Here is a 26,987-nt window from a genome sequence, read left to right as displayed (position 1 = left end):
CCTGGACGAAGGGCCCGCCGTCCTGCCCACTAGCCCTCGACAGAGTGCAGGGTAGAAGCTCATGTGGAGAGGCCATGGCTGGTGCCATGTGGCCTTGGACGAGCAGCCTCTCACTGCGGAGGGTCGGGTTCTGCGAGTGTGGCGAGGAGGGGACACTTGCCTCCTGGAGTGCTGTGACATGGGAAAGCGGGAAAGCAGCGGGCCCCAGGACTTGCAGGAAACACCTCCTCAGCCAGTCCCCACCCTCACTGCCAGGCTGCTCCTGGGCTGTCCCCTGCCCCTCCATGGCTCCCAAACCACCCACAGGGTGAAAAATCTGAAAGTCCTTATCTGAAAATCCAAAATCCAAAATGCTTCAGAATCCAAAATGTTTTTAGTACCATTATAATCACCTTCTGGCCTCGTGTGGAAGGGGTAGACGAAGCATGTGAATTTCCTATTTGGACTTGGATCCCATCTCTGAGATATCCCACTGTGTATATGCAAATATTTCAAAATCCAAAAATAAATATCTGAAATCCAGACCACTCTGGTGCCAACCATTTTCCATAAGGATGACCATCTTTTGCCCTGTACCACCTTTATTATAAAACTCTTTCATTATGGCTCTAATGATCCATTTGTTTTAGTAAGTTTTCTCAGCTGGCCTTTTCTCTTTTCTTCTGACATCCATGCAATGCCGGGTGGCCCTGAGCTTGTGACTCACAGGAACTCCTACAAGCCCACTCACAAGTTTGAAATGCTGATGTCCTTATTTCCATCCTGAAGGAAAGCAGTCAAAGCCATTGGTTTTGAGGTAATAACTGAGCCTAGTAATGGGTAGTCACTGTTCAAACCCCACACAAATCTCACAGAAGAAATGAGCTGTAGATACGACATGGGCCCTGTAGCTACTACGTGGAAGAGAAGTCAAAATGGTATTGAAAAGACCCAGATGGTCATGACTTCGGTGCTTGCTGAGAACACCAGTATTTCCCTGGTCTCGCGAAGCCCTGTGACAAGAGCTGAAGACTCGTTTCTGCCAGAGGACACGTGAAGAAGAAGTAGATGAAGATGTACCTGCCTCCCGCGAGGCAGCAGAACTTTGGGCAGGGCTGCGGCCAGCCAGGGCCCCCAGTGCAGGCAGACCACCAAATGACGGCATCCCCCACATTTTAAAAAATAAAATCTGATCCTCAGTATTTCAAAACAAAACAAAAACATAATATTTAAAAGCCTATAAAATCCAGACATAACAACATTCAAAGCTTTGTTGGAACTTTTCTTACACATCTATTATCATCTAGTATCTTCAGTTTCAATCCCCACTGAGGAATGGGCTCACCCATCTTCAGTTCTCTGCCGTGTGGCCAGACAACCTCACCTTCTGCTGCTCGGTGAGCAGACGGGCCAGGGTGCCCTCAGGATGATAACCCAGAGCCACCAGAGACAGCCAAACCCATCCTCTGGCCTTGCTTATCTGGGAACGCCGAGAAGGTTGCACAATCTCATCAGGCAGCCTAGCCCACCTAGCCTGTCTGGGCCAACTGCTCCGTCAGGATGGATCACTACCATTTCTCACGAGGTGAAACATTGTCATTGGCCAAAAGAGCAGGGCTGGAAACCAACAGAGATCACTAGATACACAGGCCCAACCTCCAGACCTGGGAGGCGTCCAGCAGCACAGACTGGCTGTCTCAGAAAGCCCAGAAGATGAGACAGACCTATAGCAACCAGAGCTTAAAACCCGGGGAACAAAACTGGGATGAGACAACCCCCAGCCCAGCTCACTTTGTGCAAGCGCACACCAGGAAGCCTTACGTTGATCGGGAGCTTATCTTGCACTGGCCTGGGTCACTTGGGCTTGAACCCCACTTTAGAACCTAGAAACTAACTCGACAGTGGTGGAATCAGACTGTGCAGAGGGGAAGGTGCCCAGAACTGAGAGTCGGGGCATCTGAGTTTGACTCTTGACAAGCAGGTGGACTTTCTTTTCCTTTCTCATCTCAGACACTGCAATTGGGCTCTTTTCTACTCTCCCTGGCTGTGACGTGCCCTTGACCCTTGAGTTCTTGGAGATCCTGTCGTTGCCTATCTTTATTTTCTGGTAAGGCGTGTGGGTGGTAGGAGATCAATATGGTGAGGTCTTCAATCTTTTTTCCTCTGATTCTCATACAGGAATGCCAAGTGAACCTAAGCAATTTCCCAACCTGATTCAAACATAATGGGCCTGGATAGAGATTTATTAGAAAACAAATGCATCAAAATGCTTTTCTGACATGAATCATTTATTGAAGACAGAATTGCTGGCTATGAGTGCCCAAAATAAGTTGACTTACAGTATCCTTGTTTCTAGACAGCTCTGCAATATAGCCACAAGAATATTGACGCACTCAGATGTGAACAATGTTTTTGGGGTCATTGCGGACTGGCTCTTCCTCAAAAGGTTTCATTAATGGGAGCAGCGAGGAGACACGAAGCCCGGCCTGCTTCCTCACTTTTGTGTCTTAATTCAGTCATAAAGCTCAGGAGCCAAAGAGGCTTGGGAGCCAGGAATGTTTCTCCAATTTCTACGTGGAATCCAGGATGGGCTCTTTAGTTCACGCATACATTCATTTGTCCATTGATGTTTACCCGTTCATTAGGGTGTCTGTCCTTGAAGCTGCCCATTCATTCATTGAGTTAAAAATTCATTGGCTCATGTTTGTGTGCTGCATTAGACTTCTGCGCACAAGTCTGGGGGATTCTTAGAGAGTCCTGCTCCAGGTTTTAAGTAGGTAAGTACCACGTCCAATAAACTAAAGTACTTTTAGTCCTGGATGAACCTCACTCCTCCCCCTTCCCTCAATATAGACAGGTGCCAACATGGGTTGATTCAATTCCAACACGTAAATGATCTATGTGACTTAATCTCCATGCTGATGACTCTCGAGTCTCAAAAACAGTACAAAAGTGATAGCACAAACTGATAAGAGTCCTTGTTGAGAAGACTATCACAGTCTGATGGCGGACGACCCATCAGTTTATTATCCTTGCAAAAGACACAGACAAACCCACACATTCTCCCTAAACCATTCCGTCACGTGAGCAGCCGGAGAGCTCCTTCGACCAACACCAAAACTGCATGAGGCAATTTATCAAACTGACATGGAAATAACCCAAATGAAAGCAAATTACCTACTTAAGCCCTAGCAGGGCGGCTCAGATACTGGTTGAGGAACACGGAGCTGACTTTTGTTTTTTGAACAGAGTCTTCTATTAAAATACAAATTGGGTAGAAGCAAAGGAAATTATGCTCACTGTGTAAGTCACTTACCCAAAGTCATGAATTTTTTGAACAGTAATTTCCCCCCATTATAACATTAATTCACATTCACTACAAAATCTGTGGCGTTCTAAAATGTAGAAATTTTAACACCTAGAACATTGACAACGTTTTGGTTTATTTTCCAATCTTTGGTGTCTGTGGACAACTTTTTTTTTTTCCTTTGCTAGATAAAACCATGACAGAGCCTTTTTTATCTTTAAATATAGCTGTGATCTTATGTTCAATCAATTTTAAATGCCCTTTTTTAACCTTTAGTGTGAGATCATAGTCAATTTCTGTATCACAATATAAATATCCTTGTAGTAGAAATACTAGGCATATCATAATTATTGCCCTATTGTTTCATTATTGTATATTTAGTTTTCTTTCTTTTTGTCTTTTCAAGAGTAAATAATGCAGTAATATTACAAATGTGGACATAAAGCTTCTTTCCTGGAATCTTGAGTTATTTCTTTAGAATATATTCTCAGAAATCAGATTTGGGCCCCCAGAGACAAACATTTAAAAGTATAAGTATCTGGTGAACATTACCAAATTGCTATCTAAATAGTATTTAACTATTGAAAAATGTTCTTAACAATTTACATTCTCATCAGTAATACACATAAATATCCATTTGACCACATTCATCAGTAACAAGAATTCTCATTTTAAAACAAATAAAACTAGCTCATGCATATATGCGCCCCATCCCAGCTACTTGGGAGGCTGAGGCAGGAGGCTTGCAAGTCTGAGGCCAGCCTGGGCAACTTAGCAAGATCCCGTCTCAAAACAAAATACAAAGGGTCGAGAGTGTTGCTCAGAGGTAGAGCACTTGCCTGCCATACACAAGGCCCTGGATTCCATCCACAGTACTGCACGAAATAAACAGAGACAGAACTAAACAAACTCTCCATGCCTTAGAAATCGTGTCTCATTGTTTGCATTATCTGGATGGCTACGAAGCTATGCAATTTTAAAATTCATTCAACTATTGCTTTTTCCATCCTGAATTCCCCATATTACCTATTGTTCATTCATCTCTCGAGTATTGATTTGTATGAGCTCTTCATATATTAGCTAGAATAACATATTACTTATTTCATTTAAAATGATTGTTTTTTTTTTTTTTTTTTCCAGTTGTTTGCTTTTACTTTTAGGTTATCAGAGGTTTGAATTGTTCTGGAATAAGTACTGTTATTTCTTTCACAATGTTTAATCTTAGAAAGGTCTTCCTTCTACTCTAATTTCTTGTTCTGTGCAAAACTGGCAAATGTCCACTTACTTCATCTAGTGTTTCTATACTTAAATTTATTTTCAGCAATTTGACTGTCTGCCATTTATTTTTGGGTGCAAGGCTCTGTGAGGATCTAAATGCACTGATTTCCTAATACCAGCTACACCCGAGACGATTATTGAAAGGTCCTTGTCTGCCACGTTAATCGCCATTACAGGTTCATACATTGCATACCAACGAGCAGAGATGAAATGAACTCTACTCATCTTAGAGACGAGAAAACTGGCGGTGAGTGTGTCCAGTGCCAGCCCCATCACTGGTGGTAGGACACGGAGGGCTCTGCTCGGCTCTGGCGGTCCCAGCTCTGCAGCTCTTTAATCCCTCAGCCTTTCCACCCAATGGCTCTTCTCTCTCCTGAGGTCCAAAATGTCCCCCTGCATTACAGCTCAGTCTTTCCATTCTCCAGTTTAGGGTCCACAGGATCAAGGGGGAGTTGTGCCCTAGACCTCTGTCCGCTTGCTCATGCCCAGGTGGGAATGAGGCAACTGCCCTGGGTACCAGGCCACTCCTGGGACTCACTGTCCCCGCTCAGAAACAGGAGACATGGTCTTGACCCTCCCATGGGCCCTGCCTGTCAATCTGCTAGAGGACAGGTCCCCTAGGAGAAGCAAAAGCTGAGGAGTCACTGTTCAGAGGTTCGTATTTTTCCGGAGGGGAATATCACCTGTTAGTGTTTAGGCAATGGATGCCACAGGGCCAGGGTGTTTAGCTGTCCTAAATGGTGGATCCCAGGCCCCAGACTGGAACACATGCGGGAATAGAGTTCTGCACATCCTCAGAGGTCCTGGACACTTCTCCTTGATGGGCCTCTGGCCTGGGACATCGGAAAACCCATAGAAGTCATGGGTAGAGACAGTGACTGGGTAGAAGAGGAGAGTCTTCCTTCCAACCCAGGCCTTTGTTTGATTATTGATTTCTTGTCAATTCCCAAACTTTGGGGAATCTTTAAATGGATTCCATGCATCTTTTTAAAAAAAAATTTTTTATTCGTTCTTTTTAGTTACACATGAGATTCCATGTGTCTTGACTAAACCAAATTGTATTTCTGCCTCTACTTTTACATTATGTGTTCCTTCAGTGTCAAATATGATTAAATGAGCTCATAATTATGAATGATTATAAATGAATAAATAGGAAAAATTTAAAAGAAAGCCCCAGCAATTTTGTTTTTTTCTAAAAATGCTCCTCCAAGAACATAATGAAGTTGAAACAGAAAGACAGGAAAAGTGAGGGCGTCCATTTGTGACAGAAAAGATGTTTACAATGTACAGTCAACAAAAACCTATACGTGAGGGCTGGAGCTGTGGCTCAGCAGTGGAGCGCTGCCTGGCATGTGTGAAGCCCTGGGTCCGATTCTCAGCACTGCATACAAATAAAGATCCATTGACAACTAAAAAGAAATATTTTTTAAAAACCCATATGGTATGAGTCAACTTTTATGAGACAAAAAAAATAACACGTCTCCACACTTAGGAAATGCCCTGGATGGGTAAGTTGTCCAACTGCCCCACACTCCCATGCAGAAAGTATTTTAAATATGCAAAACATACAGTTTGTTTTACCTCATTGATATCTCATCACGTCTGTTTTGTTTAAAAAAAAAAAAAAAGCAACCCCACAACCTAAGGTTGAAATGAGAGTTTCCATCCTTTGTTGCAGGCAACAGGAACGGGACATCATGTGCAGAGTTCATCCTCGTGTAACTTCCTTTCTACTCTCAACACTGTTTTATGGGGTTTTTTTGGAAAATGTTATACACCTAGTCAGTTTTCATGGCGATGGAGTATTCCTTTGTAGGACTCCAACAAAGGCTATTCTGTTCCTATATTGACGAACATTTATTTAGTTTATTTCCAGTTGTCCTCACGTCATGAACTGTTGGGACTAATGACACGTTAACTAACTCAGGCTGACTCCTTACTCCCTGGCGAGGGAGCAAGATCAAGGCCTCAAAGGCGGTTTCAAGAGTTAATGATGATGAATCGGACCACCGTCAGGGATTGGTTAACAACAGTTCTGCGAACGTGATCAGCTCGTGCTTGCCATATAGTCCTATGGGACTCTCGCCTGCGTGAACACCCCATGCCTTGCTGACCTTTGAGCTGACTGGTTCCCGCCTAGCCCCCACCCTACATAAAAGCTGTGTGACTTCCTCAATAAACGAGTTCCTGCTGTGACGGGTCTCCCTGACGCGTCTGATTGTCCTCCGCACGGAGGGCTGGGAGCGGCGGTCAGTTGGCTCTACGTATCCCAGTCTGGCCTTGTTGGGGAGTGTCCCCTTCCCTTGCCGCTGGTCGAGAAGAGCAAGGGGGCTTAAGATGCCAACAATGAACAGGGCAGCGGTCAACACTGGGATGACATGCACGTCCCCAACTTGCTATATGTTAACAGACTGCTTTTCCAAATGGTTGGCCAATCAGCGCTCCTGGAGCCTGTCCGCCTGTGTCAGAATGAGGACAGCCAGTTTCTTTCTTGTGCTTCTCACTACTTTCCAATTATTTTACAAAGGTTATTTACCACTTGGTTAATATATTTAAGTTTCAAAAAAGAGCTCAATAGTAAATACTGTTAGCTATTATTGTTGCAATTATAAATTATAATAGCTCAAGTCGGAGAAGTTTAATTTTTAAATGTTATATAGTTTTTAGGAAACTCACACGGTTATTGATAAAAGACTTTCAAGAAAAAAAAAAGGAGCTCAAACTTTTATACTGCATTTGCTGATTACGAAGGTAGCCTAACATATATCATTTGATATTGAAAAAGCGCTGTGGTTTGCTAGGATCCCTGAGTGATGGCTCAGGAAATGGAGATCTGGGAAAGTTCTCAGCCGGTTCCGTGTGTGGCCGCCAGTCTGTTCTGACCAGCCTTCCCTGGGCCTGGCCTGTCTCCTGCTGGCTTAGCTCACAAGACGGCTGGAGACAACTGGTTGGAAACACTCAAAAAGGTCAAAAAAAAAAAAAAGTGATGTGCAGGTGTACACAACACACCCGATTCACCCAGCTGGCATTTATGTGGCACCTGCTATGTGCCCTCGAGCTGGTTGTTTGGTTGTGCTCTTTACATCTTCACCCCAGTTCACAGCAAGAAGTCACAGAGTAGAGCACAGAGCAAATCGTGGGGTCCTGCGAGAGCTCTAGGGGCCGCTGCAATCGGTTCCTCTGCAAAGACGCGTGATGGAGCAAGTCCGCGGGCTTGCTGAGGCCACCCGGACTGGCTGGAGAGCCGCGATCTCCACTTTAAGAGCACTTAGAATCCCAGAGCTCGGCAAAGGAACCAAGGGAGAGAACAAACCGCAGACAGTCCTGGAAGCACATGCGTCTGCCTGCGGGCTCTCTCCTCACAGGCCTTGTTTCTGAGAAAGCAGATCCTGGCAGGGGGGCAGCGCAGGACCCAGGCCTGGGCTCAAAGATGCCGATTCCTGACCTTGGCCAGAGCCTCCTGCTGCTGCAGGCAGCCAGTGGACCGTGCCGGCCAGCGAGTGGGCAGAGCAGACAGCCAAGGCCACGCCACTCTTCCAATCCAAAGATGCCCCCGATGACCCACCTGGTCAGCACCGCGGGACCCCAGGTTGGACCACGGACCCTCCTAAGAGGCATTTCCTTCATTTTCCTTTGTTGATTCCACAATTATATTCTGACTTAGGTCTGAACAATAAAGGGTCTTGGGATTGAAAGTCTAAGTAACCTGTCATGTATCATTGCTTCTTTAGTCTCAGAGATTCGGGGAAGTGAACGAGAGGTGCTCATCTGGCAACCTGAGTTGCCCAAAAATCCACTCATAGATATCCAGTCAAGAGAAATGAAACACACGTGTGTGCAAAAACTTACACACCTTTCACAGCAGGAAATGGCCCAAATGCTCATCAGCTGATGTGCAGTATAGTCATAAAATGGAATATTACTCAGCCACAAAAAGTAATGGATTACTGATACATACTACAGCACGAATGAGCCTCCAAAGCATGTCCAGTGAAGGAAACCTCACCAGAGCCCAGGTATTATACAGCTCCTTTTATATAAAGCATCCAGAACAGACAGGTGGGGGTTCCAGGCTGGAGGAGCTGTGCCGTGCAGTGCCTGCCGGAGAGGTGCAGGGTTTCTACCCGAGGTCAGGAAAGGGAGACTGGATGCTGGTGGTGGCCACTCACTGTGAAAATGCTCAACACCACTGAAGCGCACACTCGAAATGAGCAGATTTCAGGGATGGAAATTATACTGCAATGAATCAGGAGGGAGGGAGGGAGGGAGAGAGAGAGAAGGGAGGGAGGGAGGGAGAGAGAGAGGAGGAAGGAAGGGCAGGAGGGAGGAAGGGGGAAGGGGGGAGGGAGGGAGGGAGGGAGGGAGGAAGGAAGGAAGGAAGGAAGGAAGGAAGGAAGGAAGGAAGGAAGGAAGGAAGGAAGGAAGGAAGGAAGTGAGTGAGAGAGAAAGAAGGAAGGGAGGGAGAGAACACTGGCCCTAGGGTACTGTAGGGACCCTTCCGTAGAGGAGATGTGAGACTGTCAGCTTTCGGTCTGCGTAGTAAAGTGGGCAGATAGGTTGTAGCATAATGTTTAGACAAAGGAAATGAGTGAGCCCTCAAAGCAGGAAGAACCCAGGAAATTTCAGCCTGTAGGGAAAACATACTCCACCATCAGTCAGGGCTTAGACTAGGTTAGCCCACTGAGGCCAGGCATGGAGCAGGCTAGCCCCTGAGGTCTGCTGGTGGACCTCAGTGCCACTAGAGCTCTTTGGGGAAATTAAAACTGGTCCTAAACTGAGCTGATCTGTTAGACAAGACCCTAGACAAAAGCAGGATGGAAACTCAGGTTGGACCTGAGCACAGGTGATGGGCAAGGCCCATCAGGACATTACCAGTGGCTGACACCCTGGGCTCCCCAAAGTCCAGGGACAAGTGAAGTCCTGGAGGCACGTGCACCACCAGCAGCTCCTGCGGCCATCTGGGGTAACTAGACTGCCTGCGAAGATTCAGAGAAGACCTCAGTGGAACCAAGTTCTTCTTTCTTTTCTTTTTTTTTTTTTTAATTTTCATGCAAAGCTGCTTTGAAACCTGAGATTTGATCCTCTGCTGTGGCTCAGCAGCAGCAGCAGGGCTCAGAACCCTACGTAACAGGTGAGCGTCTTAGCTCTAGCAGGCTCGCTGGGATGCAATTTGGACAAAATTCCAGGGCTTGACTACGTGGGAGAAATAAGAGCAGGCGGGTGGAACTCGCTCCCTGTGGGACCAACAGAGCAGAGTGCCTGTCCTCCCTGGGCCTAGCTCCCTGGGCAGGTGCCGGGTCTGGCCCACCTGGCCCTAGCATCCCACAGAGCAGACACTGAGGGAGACACTCGTGAATGAGATCGGTGAGTCGCCAAAAGCTTCACTTGGTTAATGCAATCAGTGGGGAGATAAATAATTGAGAGAAAAGAAATGAGTTCCTCAGGAGGCAATGCTGAAATTTTAACATATGCTGGATAGGAGATAAATTAGCCCTGGGGTTGGGGGTCAAGAAGTGCTGTCCCTGCCAGGCATAGTGGCATACACCTATAACCCCAGCCAAAGGAAGGCTGAGGCAGGAGGATCACAAGTTTAAGGCCAGTTTTGGCAACTTAACGAGGCCCTCAGCAATTCAGTGTCTCAAAATAAAAAATAAAAGACTTCCTGGCAGGGAACCTCTGGGCAGCGGTGGAAGCGGGGAGTGAAGGGAGGGAAGGGGTGTCGGGGCAGGAAGGACAGCAGAGTGAACAGACATCATGACCTCATGCACATGTACGACTGCATGACCCATGTGATCCTGCAACATGTATCATCAGAAAAATGAGATTACACTCCATTTATGTATGATCTATCAAAATGTATAAATGCATCCTACTGTCAAGTACAACTAATTAGAACAAATTTAAAAAATAAAAATAAAAAACCGAGGATGTAGGTAAAGCGCCCCGAGTTTAACCCCTAGCACCAAAACAAAGCAACAAGGACAAAAAGTGGATCACTGCCTGCGAGGGGTCAGAGGCGCGGGGGAGGGGCTTCGGGGCCGAGGGACATCCGGGGTACCAGGAGGGTTCTGGGCTGGTTCTGGTGATGGTTACGAAACACAAAATGCACTAAAACCATTCAACTGTACACTTCCAATGGGTGGATTTATGGTATGTAAATTCTACAGCAATAAAACCACTAAAAAACAAATGGAAGAAAATCCAGCATCAAAGGAATGGCAGGAGGGGTCACTGAATAGGAGAAGTCAAATTAATTTTCTTTATGAAAATTTAGAAGGAACATGAGGAAGAAAAATGGGGAAAAGATTAGAAGACAGAAAATGGGCAAAGACAGCCTGGGTCCCTCTTCTGCCTTCCTGCATCGTAAACGGGCCCCGCCCTGGCCCACCTGGCCACCCACCCGTTTCACCAGCACGCACACAAGGATGCCAGCGTGAAGTCTGTCCGATGTTTACATAAAACTAACACCCTTGCTCCGGCCTCCTCTCAGACGACTCGCCCAGTGAGGGCACCGGTGGCAGAGGCTAACGCAGCATGATCTAGTTTTGTTGTCCCCATCCTGCCTCCAGAAACACTTGGGAGGAACCAAGTCCTGCACACCAGAGTGAAAGCTGAGCGTGTACACTGCCCAGCTTTTGAAGAGAGGGAATTTCACTGTCTCCAGTCTTACTTCCCCATCTCCCCAGGAGACCTCAAAGACTGAGGGCCGGTTAAGCTCACTCTGTTCCTCAGGAGGTGACTTGTCTTGGCTGGAACAATGGGAATCATTCAAAATGGCTTCAGTTTCACCTTCACACTGTTTGATCCTTTCCCGTTTGAAAACAAATTTCTTGCAAACAAGGTTAGCAGATTCTCCGAATAGCTGAGAGTAGCCAAGTACAATTTTGAGAACTTTGTTTTTTTGTTTGTTTGGTATTTTTCCCCAAAATGTTATCCTCCCTGAATATAAACTTGATGCTCTTGGAAAATTTGAAAGGTAGATTTTTATTCATGACTTGATCCTCAGAGACAGCCAAAATATAGAAGGGGGGGAGGATAATTACATTGACACACACACAAATTATTAATCTCTCATTCTCATTGGGTCAAGAGTTCTCTTACTTGGAGCAACTTCAGGCTTGGATTTTGACATCTTTACATGTTAGGAAATGATTCTTAGTTCCCTAGAAAGCCAGAGAAATATCATCCACATCAAGCCATGCTTCAGGCTGGGTTTTCATAAGATTTGGCTGAAAGTTTAATGACGTGGCTGGATGTGAAGGACTTGGCAACGGTTTCATCACAGATGATTAAAGCTACTTTTTAATTGACAAGTTAAAAACTATGTATGTTTACGGTATACAACCTGATGTTCTGATGCACATTTACACTGGGAAACGATTAATCAAGATGGTTAAGATTCGTCACTGCACGAGCTTATCATATGTGGTGAGAACTTTCACAACCTGCCCTCCCAGCCCTGCTCAAGCACAGAGTTCATTATTATCAACAGCAGTCTTGATGCGGCTCAATAGGTCTCTGAGCACATGGAGGTCTAAGAGCCACAGATCACCGTTTGGAGACTGAGATGGCACTAATGTGACCCATGCTGTCCACAGTGCCAGGAGCGCACTGCTGGTCACTACCATTGCTTTCTAGGTAGCTGCCCAGCCTCAAGGTCCTGCTTTTGCACACCTGTCCAGTTAGTTAGGGGGACACTGTGGCTGCCCCACAGTAACAGGCACACATGAAAACTCAGTGAACTCTCCACTCAGTGCAAGATGCGATGCGTAGTTTGCAGGAGCAGCACAAAACGAGAGTGTGGGTTCTTTTTTGAAGACTATTAAGGACTTCTCGACTGTAAAAGCAGAGCTTCGCCCTGAGGGTGGGGTCCTAAGTGAGAGCCCAGTTTACCCACCAGGAAGCTGTCCTAACTCAGTGGGGCCCTGACCTTACTGATGAGGCAACTGCTCAAATCTGTCCAACTCAGGAAGGTGCTTTATAGCTACCAGAGGGTAAGGACACGTCGTTTGAAAAGGGATTATTTTTAAAGTCAGCACTAGCTCGATTGTATATGTTGGTGAGCTGCACGGGCTGGCCCCCGAGTCTGCCAGCTCAATGAATTGCACCCATTTCTGGCATCTGACCTCAGACCTGAGCAAGAGGTGCCTGTGAAGCTCTCCCCATTGCCAGGTATGGTCAACGTTAGGGACTGGTGACTGTATGGTACGGAGCTACATGCTACTTCAACAAACAGAAAAAAAATCAAGATTCAGTCTCTTTTTTTTTTAACAAAGCAGCATCTGATCCAGCAGCCTGCTGCTACGGTGCAATCGTGGCTCCGGCCAAGCTGCTGGCGTGGTGGAGGGGCAGCCCTCCCCTGGCCAGGGCGTCCACCTCTCAGCCCCTTCCTCCAGGGTCTTTCATTCCTTCAACAAATATTTACGGAAGCACCAACCCGGGGAGCGGGGACACCGAATGTTCCCAAGGAACTTGCTCTCCTGAAGGAAAGAATGGCAAGAATTCAGAAGATAAAGCGGAAGCCTCGCTGCTGCCGGCCTGGGATGTGCAGTGTGTTTTGAAAATAAAAAGTGAAAGCGAGGCCCCTGCCTCCCCGGGGGCGGTGAGGAGGCCGGGAGAGCCCTGTGCTGTGGTCTGAGCAGGGCTGGCGGCCGGCTTCCCACCCTGCCCGCGGCTCCACCTGCCCGCACCTCGTCCTCCTCCCCATCGCCCATCTGCAGAATGCGATGCTCCACCTCGCCCCGCTCAAGCCCCTGCGTCCACGCGGGGGCCTCCTTCCCTCTTCTCGCCGTCCCTCGACGCTGCTCACTAGTTGAGAATTTGCCAATGGACTGCAGTGACCGCTTCCCATTAGAGAGTGTGACCAGTGGCATGAGAGGTCCTGCACAGGACCTGGGCCGCGTGGTGGTGATAAACGTCACCGCCCTCACACCCCGTGCAGCCACCCTCCCGCAGGGCTGGACTCCTGGGGAGCTTCTGAGTGTCCCATCCTTGTACCTAATGTCCCACAAGGGTCTGGCCTGGTCAGTGGTGAATACTCGTAAAATGAACTGACTGAATGGTCAGCCACGACCACCACAGTCCCAGAGAGACATAGCTCACGCTGATGAGTGCCCTGCAGCCAGACAGAGGCCATGTGCTCAAGAAGGTGTCCATGTGAGCTGGAAGTTGCCCTTTCCATGAAGCCCGCCAACAGCCCCAAGCTCCTCAGCTGTGCTTCACGTGGGAAACTCGGCAATCTAATCTACCAACTCTCCAAACACAGCTGTCCATCAGAGCCAACGAGCCTTCTAGAACCTTCCATGAGGCCCCCCCAAAACATCCAACAAACGTTAGGAAACCAGCAACCAACCCCCGGGGAGAAGGGGCACCCTGCAGGGAGCTAGTCTTCTCATTCCTTTCTCTGGTGGACCTGAGCTGCCCTCTCCAAACACGAGCGAACATGCAGAACCACAGGAGCTGCCGGTGTCAAGCGGCCACCGCGAAACTGGAAGAGGGACTCAGAGCCGCAGGGCTGACGCCTCCAAGGGCTCCACATGCCGGGGCGGGCTACGCAAGCTCAGGTTCCCACCTCTGAGGCGCAGTGACGTGCTGCCATCTCCGCTTTCCCAGGCGGCCAGCGGGGCAGCCAGTCATTGCAGTGCTGCGCCAGCCATGTGGCGGGCCAGAGAGAAGTTGGACAAGGCCCACCCAGGTGCGGGGCTCCCCACAACTCCTCTTCTCAGTGCATATTCAGGTTTGGCCGGGGTTCCACATGGCTGAGTGCGGTCACCCAGACACAGGTGATTCTGGCTCCTAAATGGGTGACCTGTCAGCAGACTTGTGTTCAATCTGAGCTGGACAAGCAGCTCCCGTGGACAAGGAGCGCCCCTCTGCACAATCAGCAGGCCCGCCCAGTGTCCACTGCCCGGCCCTCACGAGCACGTCCAAAGGGGTTTCCCTGGAGTGGACACTGACCACTGTGCACAGATGCCACAGGGCCAGTCCCATTTTTATGACTGCTGTGAAATCTGGGCTGAGTAGCACTTCACAGCCACAACTGACAACATGGTTTTAAAAAGAGCCAGGACACACGCCCACATGCACACACACGTGCATGAAGGACTTCCACCATCTTTCCCTATTATTCTCCAACATATCAAATGAAACCTGGTTCTCTGTCCCTGATTTGCCTGTCCAGAGCTGATTTTCCCTCCAACATCAAACTGTAAAATGGTCCCTCTCCCATTTACTACAAGTCCTACCCAAGCTTCTTACTTCACTTGGAGGTTTGGGTCCAATTATTCTCAGCCCCACTGGGGAGCATGAGACCCTCATAGTGACGTTCAAGGTGGCTTGCTAAGATGTAACACTCCATTTATGTAGGATCTCTCAAAATGTACAAATGCTTCTACTGTCATGTACAACTAATTAGAACAAATAAGGAATTAAAAGAAAAAAGATGTGAACTGGCAAATTTCATACGTGTTGTGCTCAGATTTCAGACAGCCCCAGGGAAAGCAGCCTGTATGAGAACGTGAGGGTGACGTACAGACAGTGGTAACAGGGTGGCAAGCAGTAAGAGCTAAGGCTGCAATCGCTTGTCCAAGGAGATGGGGGAGAGCGAGCCAGCGGAGCAGGCTTTGGAATAATCCAGAGAAGGGGTTCTTCCAGCAGGAACAAAGGAAGGTGCATAAAGGTGGGTGACCAGAGTCAAGGGGCAGGAGAACCGAGCAGCCCTCCATGAACTGTGCCCTCGGAATGGGAAACGGAGGGAAAGAGTCCAGGCAGGTGACTCCACCCTCCACCCCCACAATTTGGAAATGGACAGTGGAAGAGAGAAGAAAGGAGGCCGCCATGTGATCCTTGCTCCCAGAGTTACTAGAGACCACCCGGCTCAGTTTCATTCCCAAAAACCGCCACAGAAATGTTCCCTCAGCATGGGAGGCTGCACCTAAGACTGAAAAACCTCTCGTGCAGAGTGTACATGTCATATCGTGGCCCGTGAATCTTTGTTTTAATTTCAATAAATCTTTTCCTTGAGAGTTGTGCATCGTGGTGCACACCTGTGGTCCTGGCAACTTGGGAAGCTGAGGCAGGTGGATTGCTAGTTCAAGGCCAGCCCAGGCAACTCAGTGAGACAGTTTCAAAATAAAATTAAAAGGGGCTGGGAGCGTAGCTCAGTAGTACAGTACACCTAGCTTCCAACCCCAGTATGGCAAAAAAAAAAAAAAAAAAAAAAGAAAGAAAAAAAGTTTCCTCGGGTCTTGCAAAGCTGATGCTTGAGTGTGAGATGGCTGAGCCGATTCTGCGGTGCTGCACACCACAGAATGACCTCAGTGTGCAGAGCCTCAGTTACCAAGCGTGCATTCACGTGATTCTTCACTGACCAGACCAGGAAACAGGGCCACTCTCAAGGAGACATCCGATGAGGAACTCCTGCGCCAAGGCCGACACCCCAGGAAGCAGCTCCTGGTCTGAGTGATGTCAAGGTCTCATGGACAGAAGGTCAAAGGCCATGCTTGAGGTCCAGTCCAGGCTGTTCCTAGTCCTGTTCCCTCTGCTCTGCCACTGCTCACACTGCTCATAGTCCCTAAAAGGCCCCTGGTCCACACTGCTCATGGAAAGTGTTCCGAGGAGCAGGCAGGCAACACCCCAGGTTGTCATCGACGGAACATTCCCACCATATCAATGGCATGTTGACTGGCAACTCAGCATCCTCAGGACACAGCTAGATCCAAACCTTACACAATCCAAGTTGAAGGGGAAGCATTTTCTCTGGGGAACAAGCCAGATGGGAGCTACTGAAGACCTAACTATCTAGAGATGGGCAAATATTCAGCCATTTGAGAAGACAGAGGGAGGGAGGAGGAGGAGGAAGCCCTAATGTAGCAAGACCTGGATAACTGGGCACTTTTCAAAATTCTGTGTGGTCCTTTTTCCCAGTCACCTGTAAAACTTCACTCTAGAAATGGGGGCCAAATTCGTATGTTAGTGATGCCTTGAAACTTTCATCATATCATTTGGTCTTAAGTAACTTCTTAAGTTTTCCCCTGATTTGGGGGGTTGAGTTGGAAAAAGATATCTGCTAAGGGAAATTTCTTCAGCCTTCAAGAAGGTCCAGGGAGATTGGGGAAGGCAAGAACACACCAGGCAAGTATGTGCAATTGTTGTACAATTCTCTACAAAGCAGAGTCACAATGACTTTAGGAAAGTTAGTTAACCTTTGTGGTCCTCAGTTTCAAATCAAGTTAGAGAAAATAATTCATCACTGGTGGGGTCAGAGAAAGGAAGAAATGAGATACCATGTTGCTTATTGAGGTGCATAAATGGCAACATTACAAAGCTTACTGCAATAAGTAACCATTTGGAAAGAATAACAAAAGTTTTTTTCTTCGGTATTTACTAATCTAGAGTGTAGAAAAGGCCCTCCACACAGTCGCCAAGTCCTGCTGAACGCACAGACCTACTTCTCCCCCGCACCCCCCTTCCCCAGGTTTCCAGAGGACACTCTATAACTGCCTCGGGGACGAGATGCGAACCTAACTGGGCCCTTTACTTCCTGCAGGGACAGTCCACATCCTTCTAGGGTCCCAGCAAAGCTCTAGGATCACCCATCCTCCAAATCCCTTCCCCACCTGGCCAGATCCCTGCATCTCCATCTCTTCCCGATTCTCCGAGAAAAACAAGGGTTGCCTCCCCACCCCCAATCTTGTACTGCCCAGGGGACCTACAGAAATCCTACCCAGCACTAATCTTGCTTATCTCTGAGGACAAGGATGCCTGAAGGCCAGAAATTCCTCTTCATGTGGACTCATGGAACTGGCTGGATCTAAGATAGCTACCAGAGTGAACCCAGGCAACCTCGAACTTCATGATAACCCGAGCTGCATGCTAAATGCCACCCCTGCCCTAGCACCATGAGGACAACCAGAAAGAAACTTACAAGGAGCAAAAAGAAATGGGGCTGAAATTCCTGGGACATCTCCACCCATTCCCAGAAGAGACATGACTAGCGCTCCCCTTCACCACCCCCTCCGTTCTTCTACCCCATGTCTGTAACTCCAAGCCCTCTAATGGTGGGAAACTGATCTGCGAGTCTACCTCCCATTTCTCCCGTTCTGGCGGAGGATGAAAGTCCCCTTTGCTGCTCAGTGGGAGTTTGGTCTTTCCCAGTTCTGAGGGAAAAAAAACTAGTTTGGGGTAAAAAAAAAAATGGGTAACATAAGCACACTAGGATGAGTGTTCCCCACACCCACACGTAACTTAGGGTTCACGCTTCTCTAGGAAGCATTTCTGGAACCCCCGGTTTGGCAGTGTGTGTGTGTGGGGGGGTCAGATGGTCCCCTTTCTGTGTCCCCACAATGCTCTGTGTACACCCCTGACCTCACGGTTTTCGCATGGCCTGTTCAGGTTGCTACTCTGCCCTCCTCCAAGGCACAGCTGGCATAGATTGATTCCTGCACCCCTGATGCAAGGTAATTGGTAGCCTGAACACAAGAATTTAACCTTAAATGCTCTAAGAAGGTTCTGGAATTGGGAGAGAAGCAGAATAACAGACTCACCTCACACCTGCCACCTCTGAGGTCCTGGAAGGAAAGGAGGTGGGAAGATAAAGGGACAAGACACAGGGCTTATGGAACTCAAATGTCCCCCAGGGAAGGACGGCTGAGGCCCCAGCTGAAGTGGGCAGAGCAGCTGGCCCTGGAAGGCCGTCAAGGTGGCCCCTCATGTGGGAAGACAGGGAACAGGGGAGGCCTGAAAGGATTGGGGTGGGTGCTGGGAAGTAAGCTGACAGCTGGTGATGCGATAGGAACTTGTGGATACAGAAAAACACACGGGACTCAGAGAGAAGCACCCATAAGCTTTGGAATAGAGGAGACACCTATGAACTGAATGAAGCATAAAATAAGCACCTGTTGAATGAGCTGGACCCTGACCTTGGCCCACATCTTCACCTGCAAGTGACCCAGTGTGGGGCGACAAGCCAGCACACAGGGAAAGCCAGCACGAATTGTGTAACTCCACCTGGATGCTACCTCCAGACCAGCCCAGCTACTGTGGCCATACGTCCCTCCATAATATTATCACCCCAGAGCAAGGGGTGGCTTCTTCTGGCCCTTAAGATGGCCACGTTCTCCCTGGCCTGAGTCTCTGCTTTCCTAATCAAGTCTGTCTGGGCCTCTGACACGATCTTAATTTCTGCTGCGACCTTCGGCAAGGTCCCGAGTGGAGGGCCCCCTCCAGACCTCCTCCAGTGACAGTGAGACTCAGTCACAGGCAGGAAGTGGAGAAATTAACTTGGTAGATTGGCCGGGAGGAGGTCTGAGTGCTCTCAATCTTTCCTTAAATATGCTAATCATCGCTTAATCAAGGTTAAATTCATTCCACCTGAGGGAGAGAAGCAGCCGACCAACCCGCTAGGCAGGGGGTGGGGTCTGTCTGAACAGGCCCTGTGGTGGGTGGAGCCCTGTCATACCACCCAGCCCTGCCCAGCTCCCAGGTCAGTCCGCAGGCCTGGTCACCAGGGCACTCTCCGTGCAGATTTACTAGAAGGCACTAAATACTTCACTACTGTATGTTACATGTTTGCCTCTCACTTAGTGTATTATTTTCCAAGTTCCCTTAAAGTATTTATGAATTTATATTAAGGAATTGCCATTTTGATGGGGACACCCCCATCTCTGTCAGCAAATTGGTCCTCAGAAATGGGTTTGCATTGAATCGGGGAGCAAACCAACAGGGTTTCTGAGAACAGGGATTGCATGTGGGAGTTCCCGCATGCCCTAGTTCTCAACTGTGGGCTGCTCTGTCCCTATAGGCAATAACTGGAAATTTCTGGAACACGTTAGTTATGACTTGGGCTGGCTGACTACTAGGCATCTAAGGGGTATAGGCAGGGATGCTGCTCAACAGCCTAGCCTGCACAGGACAGCCCCTCAAGAAAGAATTCTTTGGCCCAAAACTTCAATAGTAATGTGACTGAGAAATCTTACCCTTGAGGAATGTCACCCTGGGAGAACCTGGTTGAGGGGACACAGGCCAACCTGATCACCTGACTTCTTGTGCCCACTTTTTCTCCAGGCTACAGCCCCATGTGCATTCAGCACCAGCTGCTTGGTTCTGTGCTAAAAACGGTACAGTTGAGAACCTCGTGCCATCAATAAGAACCAGTGCAGTAATCAAGATTAAACTGTAAAGAAAGAATTGTCATATAATACAACCATGCATCCAGAAAGAGAATCTGTTTTAGGAAGGATGAATAGGGTGGAGAATGTCAGAGAAACGTGGAAGGGTTGCTAGACAAGGTGTCTACATAGTCGAGGGCGGAAGCGGCTCATCTCGCCACCTTTCAATCCATCCTTCCCACAGCAGAGAAGGGTGGACAGAGAAGGAATGAGTGAGGGTGACTTATGAGTAGGACCCAGGGTAAAATTCTAGGTGACTGCATTGGCTGTGTGATGCTGGCTTCAGCATCCTGGGAAGCAGCTGTGCCTGGTGCTTTAAAATTTCATCAGCCTTGGTTAACCTCTGCCCGCAGAGAATTGACTGCTTGGGAGGAGCCCATGGAGATGGGAAACAGACCAAATTTCACTCCTGGACCAATTCATTTCTCCCATTCTCATTTCCAAGTGTGTCTACGATGAGGCCTGGCAGTAATCTGCCTTTCAACTCAGCGGTGATGAAAGTCAACAAAAGGTTGAAAGAAAATCTCGGATACCATCCATCCACAACCTCAGGAACCAGGAAGAGCAGCCGGTGGGTGCCCTTCAGTGCAGCCACTTGGAGCTTCAATTCTTGGCTAAACACGAGTTTGAGAACAGTTTGGATTTAATTTATTACAAGTTCTGCATTGTCATTCAGATATTTTAGTCCCAGGGTCCTCCCCTGCTCCCACCTCAGGGCTTGGACTAAAACATAACAGAGGACCACATTCCCTGGAAACAGAGTGGCTGTCTTAGAAGCCCTGCTCTCAGCTTTCCTCTAACTTCTAAAATCCTCCTCTCTTTTGCAGTATTTCTGCAACTCTTAAAAACTAGGAGGGAAGCATGCAAGGGGAAGGTCTTTGTGGCCCAGCTTGGTTCACTATTTACAGGGAAATCTGCACGACTGCTCTGTACTGAGCTAAGCACCAGGTACTCAGCCTGCAGAATTCTCCACAGCCATGCAGGAAGGCTGGGGTTCAGAGGCAGGGCTCTGGAAGGTGAGGGTCTGGGTTCAAGTATCAGCTCTGCTACTGTCCTAGGTGAGTCACTCAGTCTTGCTCATCTTTACTGGCTGTATCTGTAAGGTGGGAAGTAATAATAGTTTTGACATGCTAGTGTGTTATGAGGATAAAAGGAATTAATAAACGTAAAGACGAGGTAACAGACCGACACACAGGGAGCCCTCACTCCAGGTGACTCTCATATATCCTATGGGTTGGCCCCGTCGCCCCAGTGTCTGTGCAAGTTGCCAGTCAGACCCCAGACTGAAGAGCCCACTCCTGCAAGCATTTTAACGTCAGGGTCAAACTACCATGAAATCCAAAATTTACCTCTCCTCTTAGGACTCCACAGCAGAACGACTCTGAACTAGCTCCTCTGTCTTACCTGAGAGAGTGGAGACAGAAGCGATAGGGATCAGCTTCATGCTGGAGGGACAAGCTGACCTCACCTGAGATTGAAATCACAAAGAAAAAGGAGAAAAGGCTGCATTCTTTCTCCAAGACCAGCCAAGCAGAGGGGAAGGTTTTCCATATGAACTTCGGCTAGCTGCCCATATCATTTCCAGGCTAAAGTAGAAATGAAGTGGGACCAACAGGAGGAACTTCGAGACATGAAGGAATAGGAAGAGAAAGACCCGAGGCAAAGTTCTAACATCCCTAACGTTGGGCGCAGGTTCACAAGCGACCCCAACTGTTAGGGAATATACCCCCCCTTATTTCTGTTGGAACAAGCCACAGACTTGGACTGAGTTGTGGGAAATAAGTTTCACAGGAAATGAGAATTCATTACGCCAATGGGCATGTAATTTTGATGCAGGTGGCTTTTCTTTAAAAACAAAACAAAACAAAAAAACCACAATGCTACATTTTACATCTACCTGGGAAATGTAGGAGCCACCCACAAGAGGGAAGCTGGAGATGGTCTTGCTCAGCTTGCTTTTTCGGAAAGAGAATGCCCAAGACTTTCTATCCAGGGTCAGAAATCCCACTTCCCATTTTGCTAAGTAACTAACGTTTCCCAACCTTACACTCAACCAACAAGTGGGAAAAAATGTAAAATAGACAACAATCAATGACTGATCACACGCTCTTCCCTGTCTAGCATGATCTATGTATAAAACTGTTCAATAAAACATCCAGTGCCAGTAGCTGACAAAGCCTCCATGGAAAGTAACGGCCCTGGAGTCTGTTCCCTGTTGTCCCTGTGTGTCTTAGGGGAGAACTGCTTTCCTCTTATTGCTACATCCATGCATGCAGAGCCTGTGATGTCACGCTCAGTGCCATTTGCTGAATGGATGGATAAATGGACGGGCAGACGGATGCCACATGGCAGTCTGCCTGTGTGGGTGAATGAATGAATGAATGAATGAATGAATGAACGAATGAACGAACGGTGGCTGGGAGGTGTGACTTGGGGGTCAAAGGGAGAAGTAGAACAAAACAGAAGGAAACAGGCAGGAAATCTTGGGGGGGGAGGTGTATTCTGGAAAAGACCGGCTAGAAAGGTGGTTCCATGATGATGTTCCGCCAAAGTTGCTCTTAAGACATTTCTTCTTGTCCCATTGTTACAAGAAAAAGGAAGTCAGCCGGTCACAGGACGTCCCTTAAAACCCCACTGGAGAGGTGAAGGCCCTGGCACGGAAAGTGTCCTGCTTTGCTCCTGAGCCCACAGCACCCAACACTCAAGAGATACACAGTAAACTCTTGTTCAGAGGCGTCCTCTTCCCTCAGCTTGGCAGGCCTTCTGCACTCCCACAAGCATACACATGAAGCCAAATTTCGGGGCTCTGATGCCAGCTTTCTAAATGACTCCGTCATAGACGAAGCCTGCCGAGTGGAAGCCGGCCTGGTTCTATTAATGTTGCACAGCCGTTTACCCGTTTCTCCCACAGGTTATCAAACACACTCAGAAACGTGAATGCCACTCGTCTCCATCCCCACCAGCCGTCCTTCCAGAATATGGCAGGTTGAACAAAATGCAGGTGCGCCTCATGCCCATCAGAGCACGCACGACGTCAAGCAACTGCAGTGGTGCGAGTTATTGCTGGGACTTCTTAGGGTAGATTTGAGGTTCCCGCTTCTCTAAGTTCATTCTTACATGTTTAAATTTTGCCTTAAGTTTAGTCCTCAAGTTTTGAGCTCCAGCTAAAGACTCTGTGCACCAAATAGCACACACCTGTAATCCGGTGTTTTCCACCTGTAGGCAACTCAGGAGGTCAAGGCAGGAGGGTCACAAAGTCACAGCCAAACTGGACCACATGTCTCAAGATAAAATTTAAAAAGGGCTGAGGGTGTAGCTCAGTGGTAGAGCGCCCTGGTTCAAACCCCAGTACTGGGGGAGCAGTGGTAAGGACTCTGTCTTGCTTTCAGTCTTTCTTCTAGGTCTTTCTTGAACTGATACATTTTTTTGAATTTCTATTCCTGAATCTGTATCTGCTTCTATTCTTTCAGCCAGCACAGAGCGTCCCTGCTCAGTTTCTCTATTGAAGACCAACTTCTCCTGCTTGGACCAGGAACCTTGCTAGACCCATGATGCATTCTTTATTACCATCTCTGCTCTCTGGGGTACCCTGGCCTTCTTCCCTTGGAAACGCCAGTGGCACCAGCAAGCCCTCCCCCGGTGATCTTCGAGGACTGGCTGCGTCCGCCTTCTCCTGTCTTCGCCTCCTCTTTACGCTGTACCACCGCATTACAGTGACCTTCAACTTAAGGGCAGACCTAGCCTGAAAGGACCTAAAGGCTGCGCACTCATGACCTTCCAAAGCACACCTTCTACCTTTGTTCCTAGCTTCGCAGCAACCAGTCAGATTCCTGAGGACGGGGAGGCCAAGGCGATGGCTGCCTCCTGCTCCAGCAGTTAACTTCCTTGGTGTCACCTCCTTTCGGCCTCTTGCAGAGAGCCTCCGATTTACATCCACTGCTGCATTACCTAGCCAAGATCAAGGTTGCTAATTATTTTAACCTCTATCTGCATATCACAAAAGGGTTTCATCCTTTTGTTTGGGGCTATGCTTGCGAATGGTTCTTACTACTTTTCTTTGAATTCCATGCCAGTAGGCTTTTTGTTGTGAAACTCCTGCTCAAGAGAGCTCACAAAGCAGACTTTGACTTTGGAAGGTCATGTGGAACTCTACATCCTTTAGGTCCATTTTCAGGCTAGAAAAACAGTGACTTGGCATAAATTCCTTCCAGAACAAACACTAAAAACCTACCATCCCACCTTCACTCTGTGTGTACTGATGTGCTTTTTAAAACGAGGGTCGTATTCTCTTTGATAATACTTTCTGGGCTGTGCCCTTTAAATAGTTCTCCCGTCTCTCTTTTCAGCTCTAGCTTTGTGCCTGCTGTTTAGCCCCATGATTCTTGGAGACTTCTGAATCTGAAATGCTAGGATCTCTTGCACTCTAGTCAGTTTTATAAGACATAGATAATAGCATGTTTAGATAAGCCTCTCTGAAAACACAGCCTCATTAAAACCGCCCCTTCTTCCTGCTTCCACCCGGCAGGGTTACTCAGGATTCTAAGCAATGTTTTTGGCTTCCGTTGGTGGAAGGTAGGGATCGAACTCAGCAAACTTCACAGATCGCATTACAAATAATTTTAGGAGTCCAGTATGGAGTTGGGACTGATCTAGCTTAAAGAGGTAATTTGGCAATCTGGGATGCCCGTCAAATGGATAGGGTCCATTATTAAATGTCTCCTTGTATACTGAAAAAAGCATCAGTTTAAGCAGCACTTGTTAAGAGATCCATTTGGACTATGTCTTTCTAAGAAATGCTATTTAATTCTAATTATATTTAATTTGCTAGGTATATAATAATTTTCTCTCATTTTTTCCCCTGAAAAATCAGTTTTTCTCCCAAAGAGAACAAGAAGAGGATTCTATAGTTTTAACTTAGGACTCGTGATTTTTTTTGCCCCTGTTCTCCCTCCTGAATGCACTCGGGTGTACACACACACACACACACACACACACACACAAACTTCCTTTCCTAAGAGGCTTTTTTTTCTCAGCTGAAGATGGTTGACTAATAAGCGCAGATGGGTCCGTCCCACAGTTTGGAACCTTCACTTTAACAGGGGTGAGCACACTTGGCAATCCACCTAAGGGCACTGCACAAAATGAAGCCTGAGGAATCCTGCTGGGTGGCCAGCATTTGGTTCTCCCGGGTTTGAACTGAATTTCGAATTAATGCTACCTTAAGTTCAGACAAGAGCAAAGACCCATTTTAAAAATCCTGAGCTATGTAGGCAAGCCTGGGCAACTGATAACGTATTTATCAGTGTGAGTTCTCAGGCGCTCTCTGAAAGTTTATTTCAAGGATCTCACCTCCTATCAAAAATCAAGCACTCCTTCCCCTTAGCTTGCAGTCAATAGCACATCTTGAGAAATGTTTAGGTTTTCTAAAAAAAGAGCAGACACTGAAGACTTAAATAAACATCAAAGTACTCCGTTTTTAATTCCTAGATATGATGAAGAAATTCATAGGCCGAAAACTGAGTAAATAAAGAGGTGATTACAAATGCCTGTTTCCTTGACAACTCCCCTCCCCCAGCCCTCCTGTGATAGGGAAAAACCAAAATGAAAGTGAGGAGGGGTAGCCACCGGGCCATGCTGCTTCCCGCGAGCCCAAGCAGTCACAGGCGCAGAAAGGAAATACAAATAAATCAACGGAGGTCGGGCTGCATTGGGTGTAGTATTTTTGTGGTTGCCGTAGAAACGCCAGAGACGGAAGAACATGTTGCACGACACAAAAGAGAGCAATAGGTATCAGGAACGTTCTCCCCAGCTTCATCTATGGCAGAGAAAATGCGTGCACCGGGGCAGCGGGTGCAGGGGCCCAGAATCGCGGCTGCAAGTGGAACCCCGAAAGGCACGCTGCCCAGCCAGCCCCGCACAAAGCCGCGGTCCTCGGTGGCCGCGCGGCCGCCCCCGGCGCCCCGCAGGCCCCCTGCGCCTCCCCGCTGCCGCCTCGCTCCCGCGGCCAGCCTCCCCTCCCGAGGTCCCGGGGAAGCCCAGGCGAGGGGCGCCCGGTGCGGGAAGGGGAGCCCAGGCATCAGCCACGCCCAGAGAAGGTGCCTGGAAACGGCACGAACAGCACCTACCTCCTTCCCGGCGGCCCGGGCACATGGACTGAGAGCCAGACGCTGCCGCGAGCGCTGGGTTCGGAGGCTGCCACCACTTCACAGGAGCGGTAAGTCAGCCAACCCGGGAAGAAAAGCAGACTCCACCCAAGGGGTGGGCCCTTCGGAAGGAGAAGAGTGGTCCTCACTGACGTCTCTCCCCACCCATGTCACTTCCTTTTAAAGCTACGGCTTGGCGGCCAGGGGAGGGAAGGTCGCGCTGTAATATGAGTCACTCCTCGCCCCTTCCAGTCGGCGCGAGCAAGTGCCCCGGCCCGCGGCACGTTCGCAATCTCGTTCGCGTCCGGCCCGGGCGCGTCCGGCATCGCGGACAAAGCCGGCCCCAGGGGCCTTCTCGCCGCGCCTGCTCCCCAGCCCTGTTGCATCCCCGCGCCGCCGAAATGGCTCCTGCAACCTCGGCCTCGCGCCGAGGGCCGGCGACCTGGGACCTGCCCGAGGCGGCTCAGCTGGAGTTCGGCACCGGACGGACCCCCGCGCTCTCCAATCCCCTCTCCGCGCCCTGGCGCTGCTGGAGGGACGAGTCCCACTGCGCGAGCCCGAGAGCCCCGTCAGCGAAGCACGCCCAGCGCTCGGGAGGACGAGACGGTGAGGACCCCGAGGCCAGGAGTCCCGTCGGGGTGGCCTCCTGCTCGCCCAGGCACCGAGGTCCGCTGGCACTTGTGCGCGCTCACGCACGTGGCGTCTACACGCGGAGTGTTGCAGGGCCCGACACACCTGGAGCACAGAGTCCCCACGGCTTCACGAGGGCAGGCTGTGGAAACTACCGACGTGCCGGGGCTCCAGCGATCCCGGAGGAAATAGTTAAGGCGGATGCCCTTCGGACGTGCGCCACCAGAGGCATTGTCTCCAGTGCTTGAGTGTTTACGGAGGACTCCCTGCACGCCAGGGTCTCTAGGTGCCGCAGTCCGGGGACTCGCCGAGCCAGGGCACAAGACAGGGCCACCAGGAGCCAGAGAAGCGCCCAGCCGTGTGTCGGGCAAGCGGAGAGTGGACAGAGCTCTTCGGGCTTTGATGGTGCGAGGGGAGGGCGTTCATAGTCCAGGACCCAGGGTTTCGACGGTTCTCTGGGGCCGGCGGCATTTGGATCCCCTG

The 26,987-nt window shown here is 48.9% G+C and overlaps 2 protein-coding genes across 2 annotated transcripts in view; one reads left to right on the top strand and one right to left on the bottom strand.

Moving 5' to 3' along the window:
• AGPAT4 (1-acylglycerol-3-phosphate O-acyltransferase 4) overlaps nucleotides 1-26,067 on the bottom strand; it is a 110,721-nt gene extending 84,654 nt beyond the window's left edge. The window contains exon 1 of the mRNA XM_079148628.1: nucleotides 25,857-26,067. The gene's annotated coding sequence lies outside the window, so the exon portion shown is untranslated. The remainder of the gene's footprint in view (nucleotides 1-25,856) is intronic.
• On the top strand, nucleotides 24,715-26,752 carry LOC306666492 (uncharacterized protein; the record flags this gene model as incomplete). The annotated part of the gene is made up of 2 exons (XM_079148629.1): nucleotides 24,715-25,945; nucleotides 26,061-26,752. Exons 1-2 carry the CDS (start codon nucleotides 25,549-25,551, stop codon nucleotides 26,750-26,752), a joined length of 1,089 nt encoding a protein of 362 aa, XP_079004755.1. The 5' UTR covers nucleotides 24,715-25,548.
• Nucleotides 26,753-26,987: the final 235 nt, after the last annotated feature.

This window comes from Sciurus vulgaris (assembly GCF_902686455.1).
Source record: "Sciurus vulgaris genome assembly, chromosome: 7".
NCBI lineage: Eukaryota > Metazoa > Chordata > Mammalia > Rodentia > Sciuridae > Sciurus > Sciurus vulgaris.
Note: the sequence above shows the minus strand (reverse complement) of the source record. Positions and strands in the feature narration are given on the sequence as shown.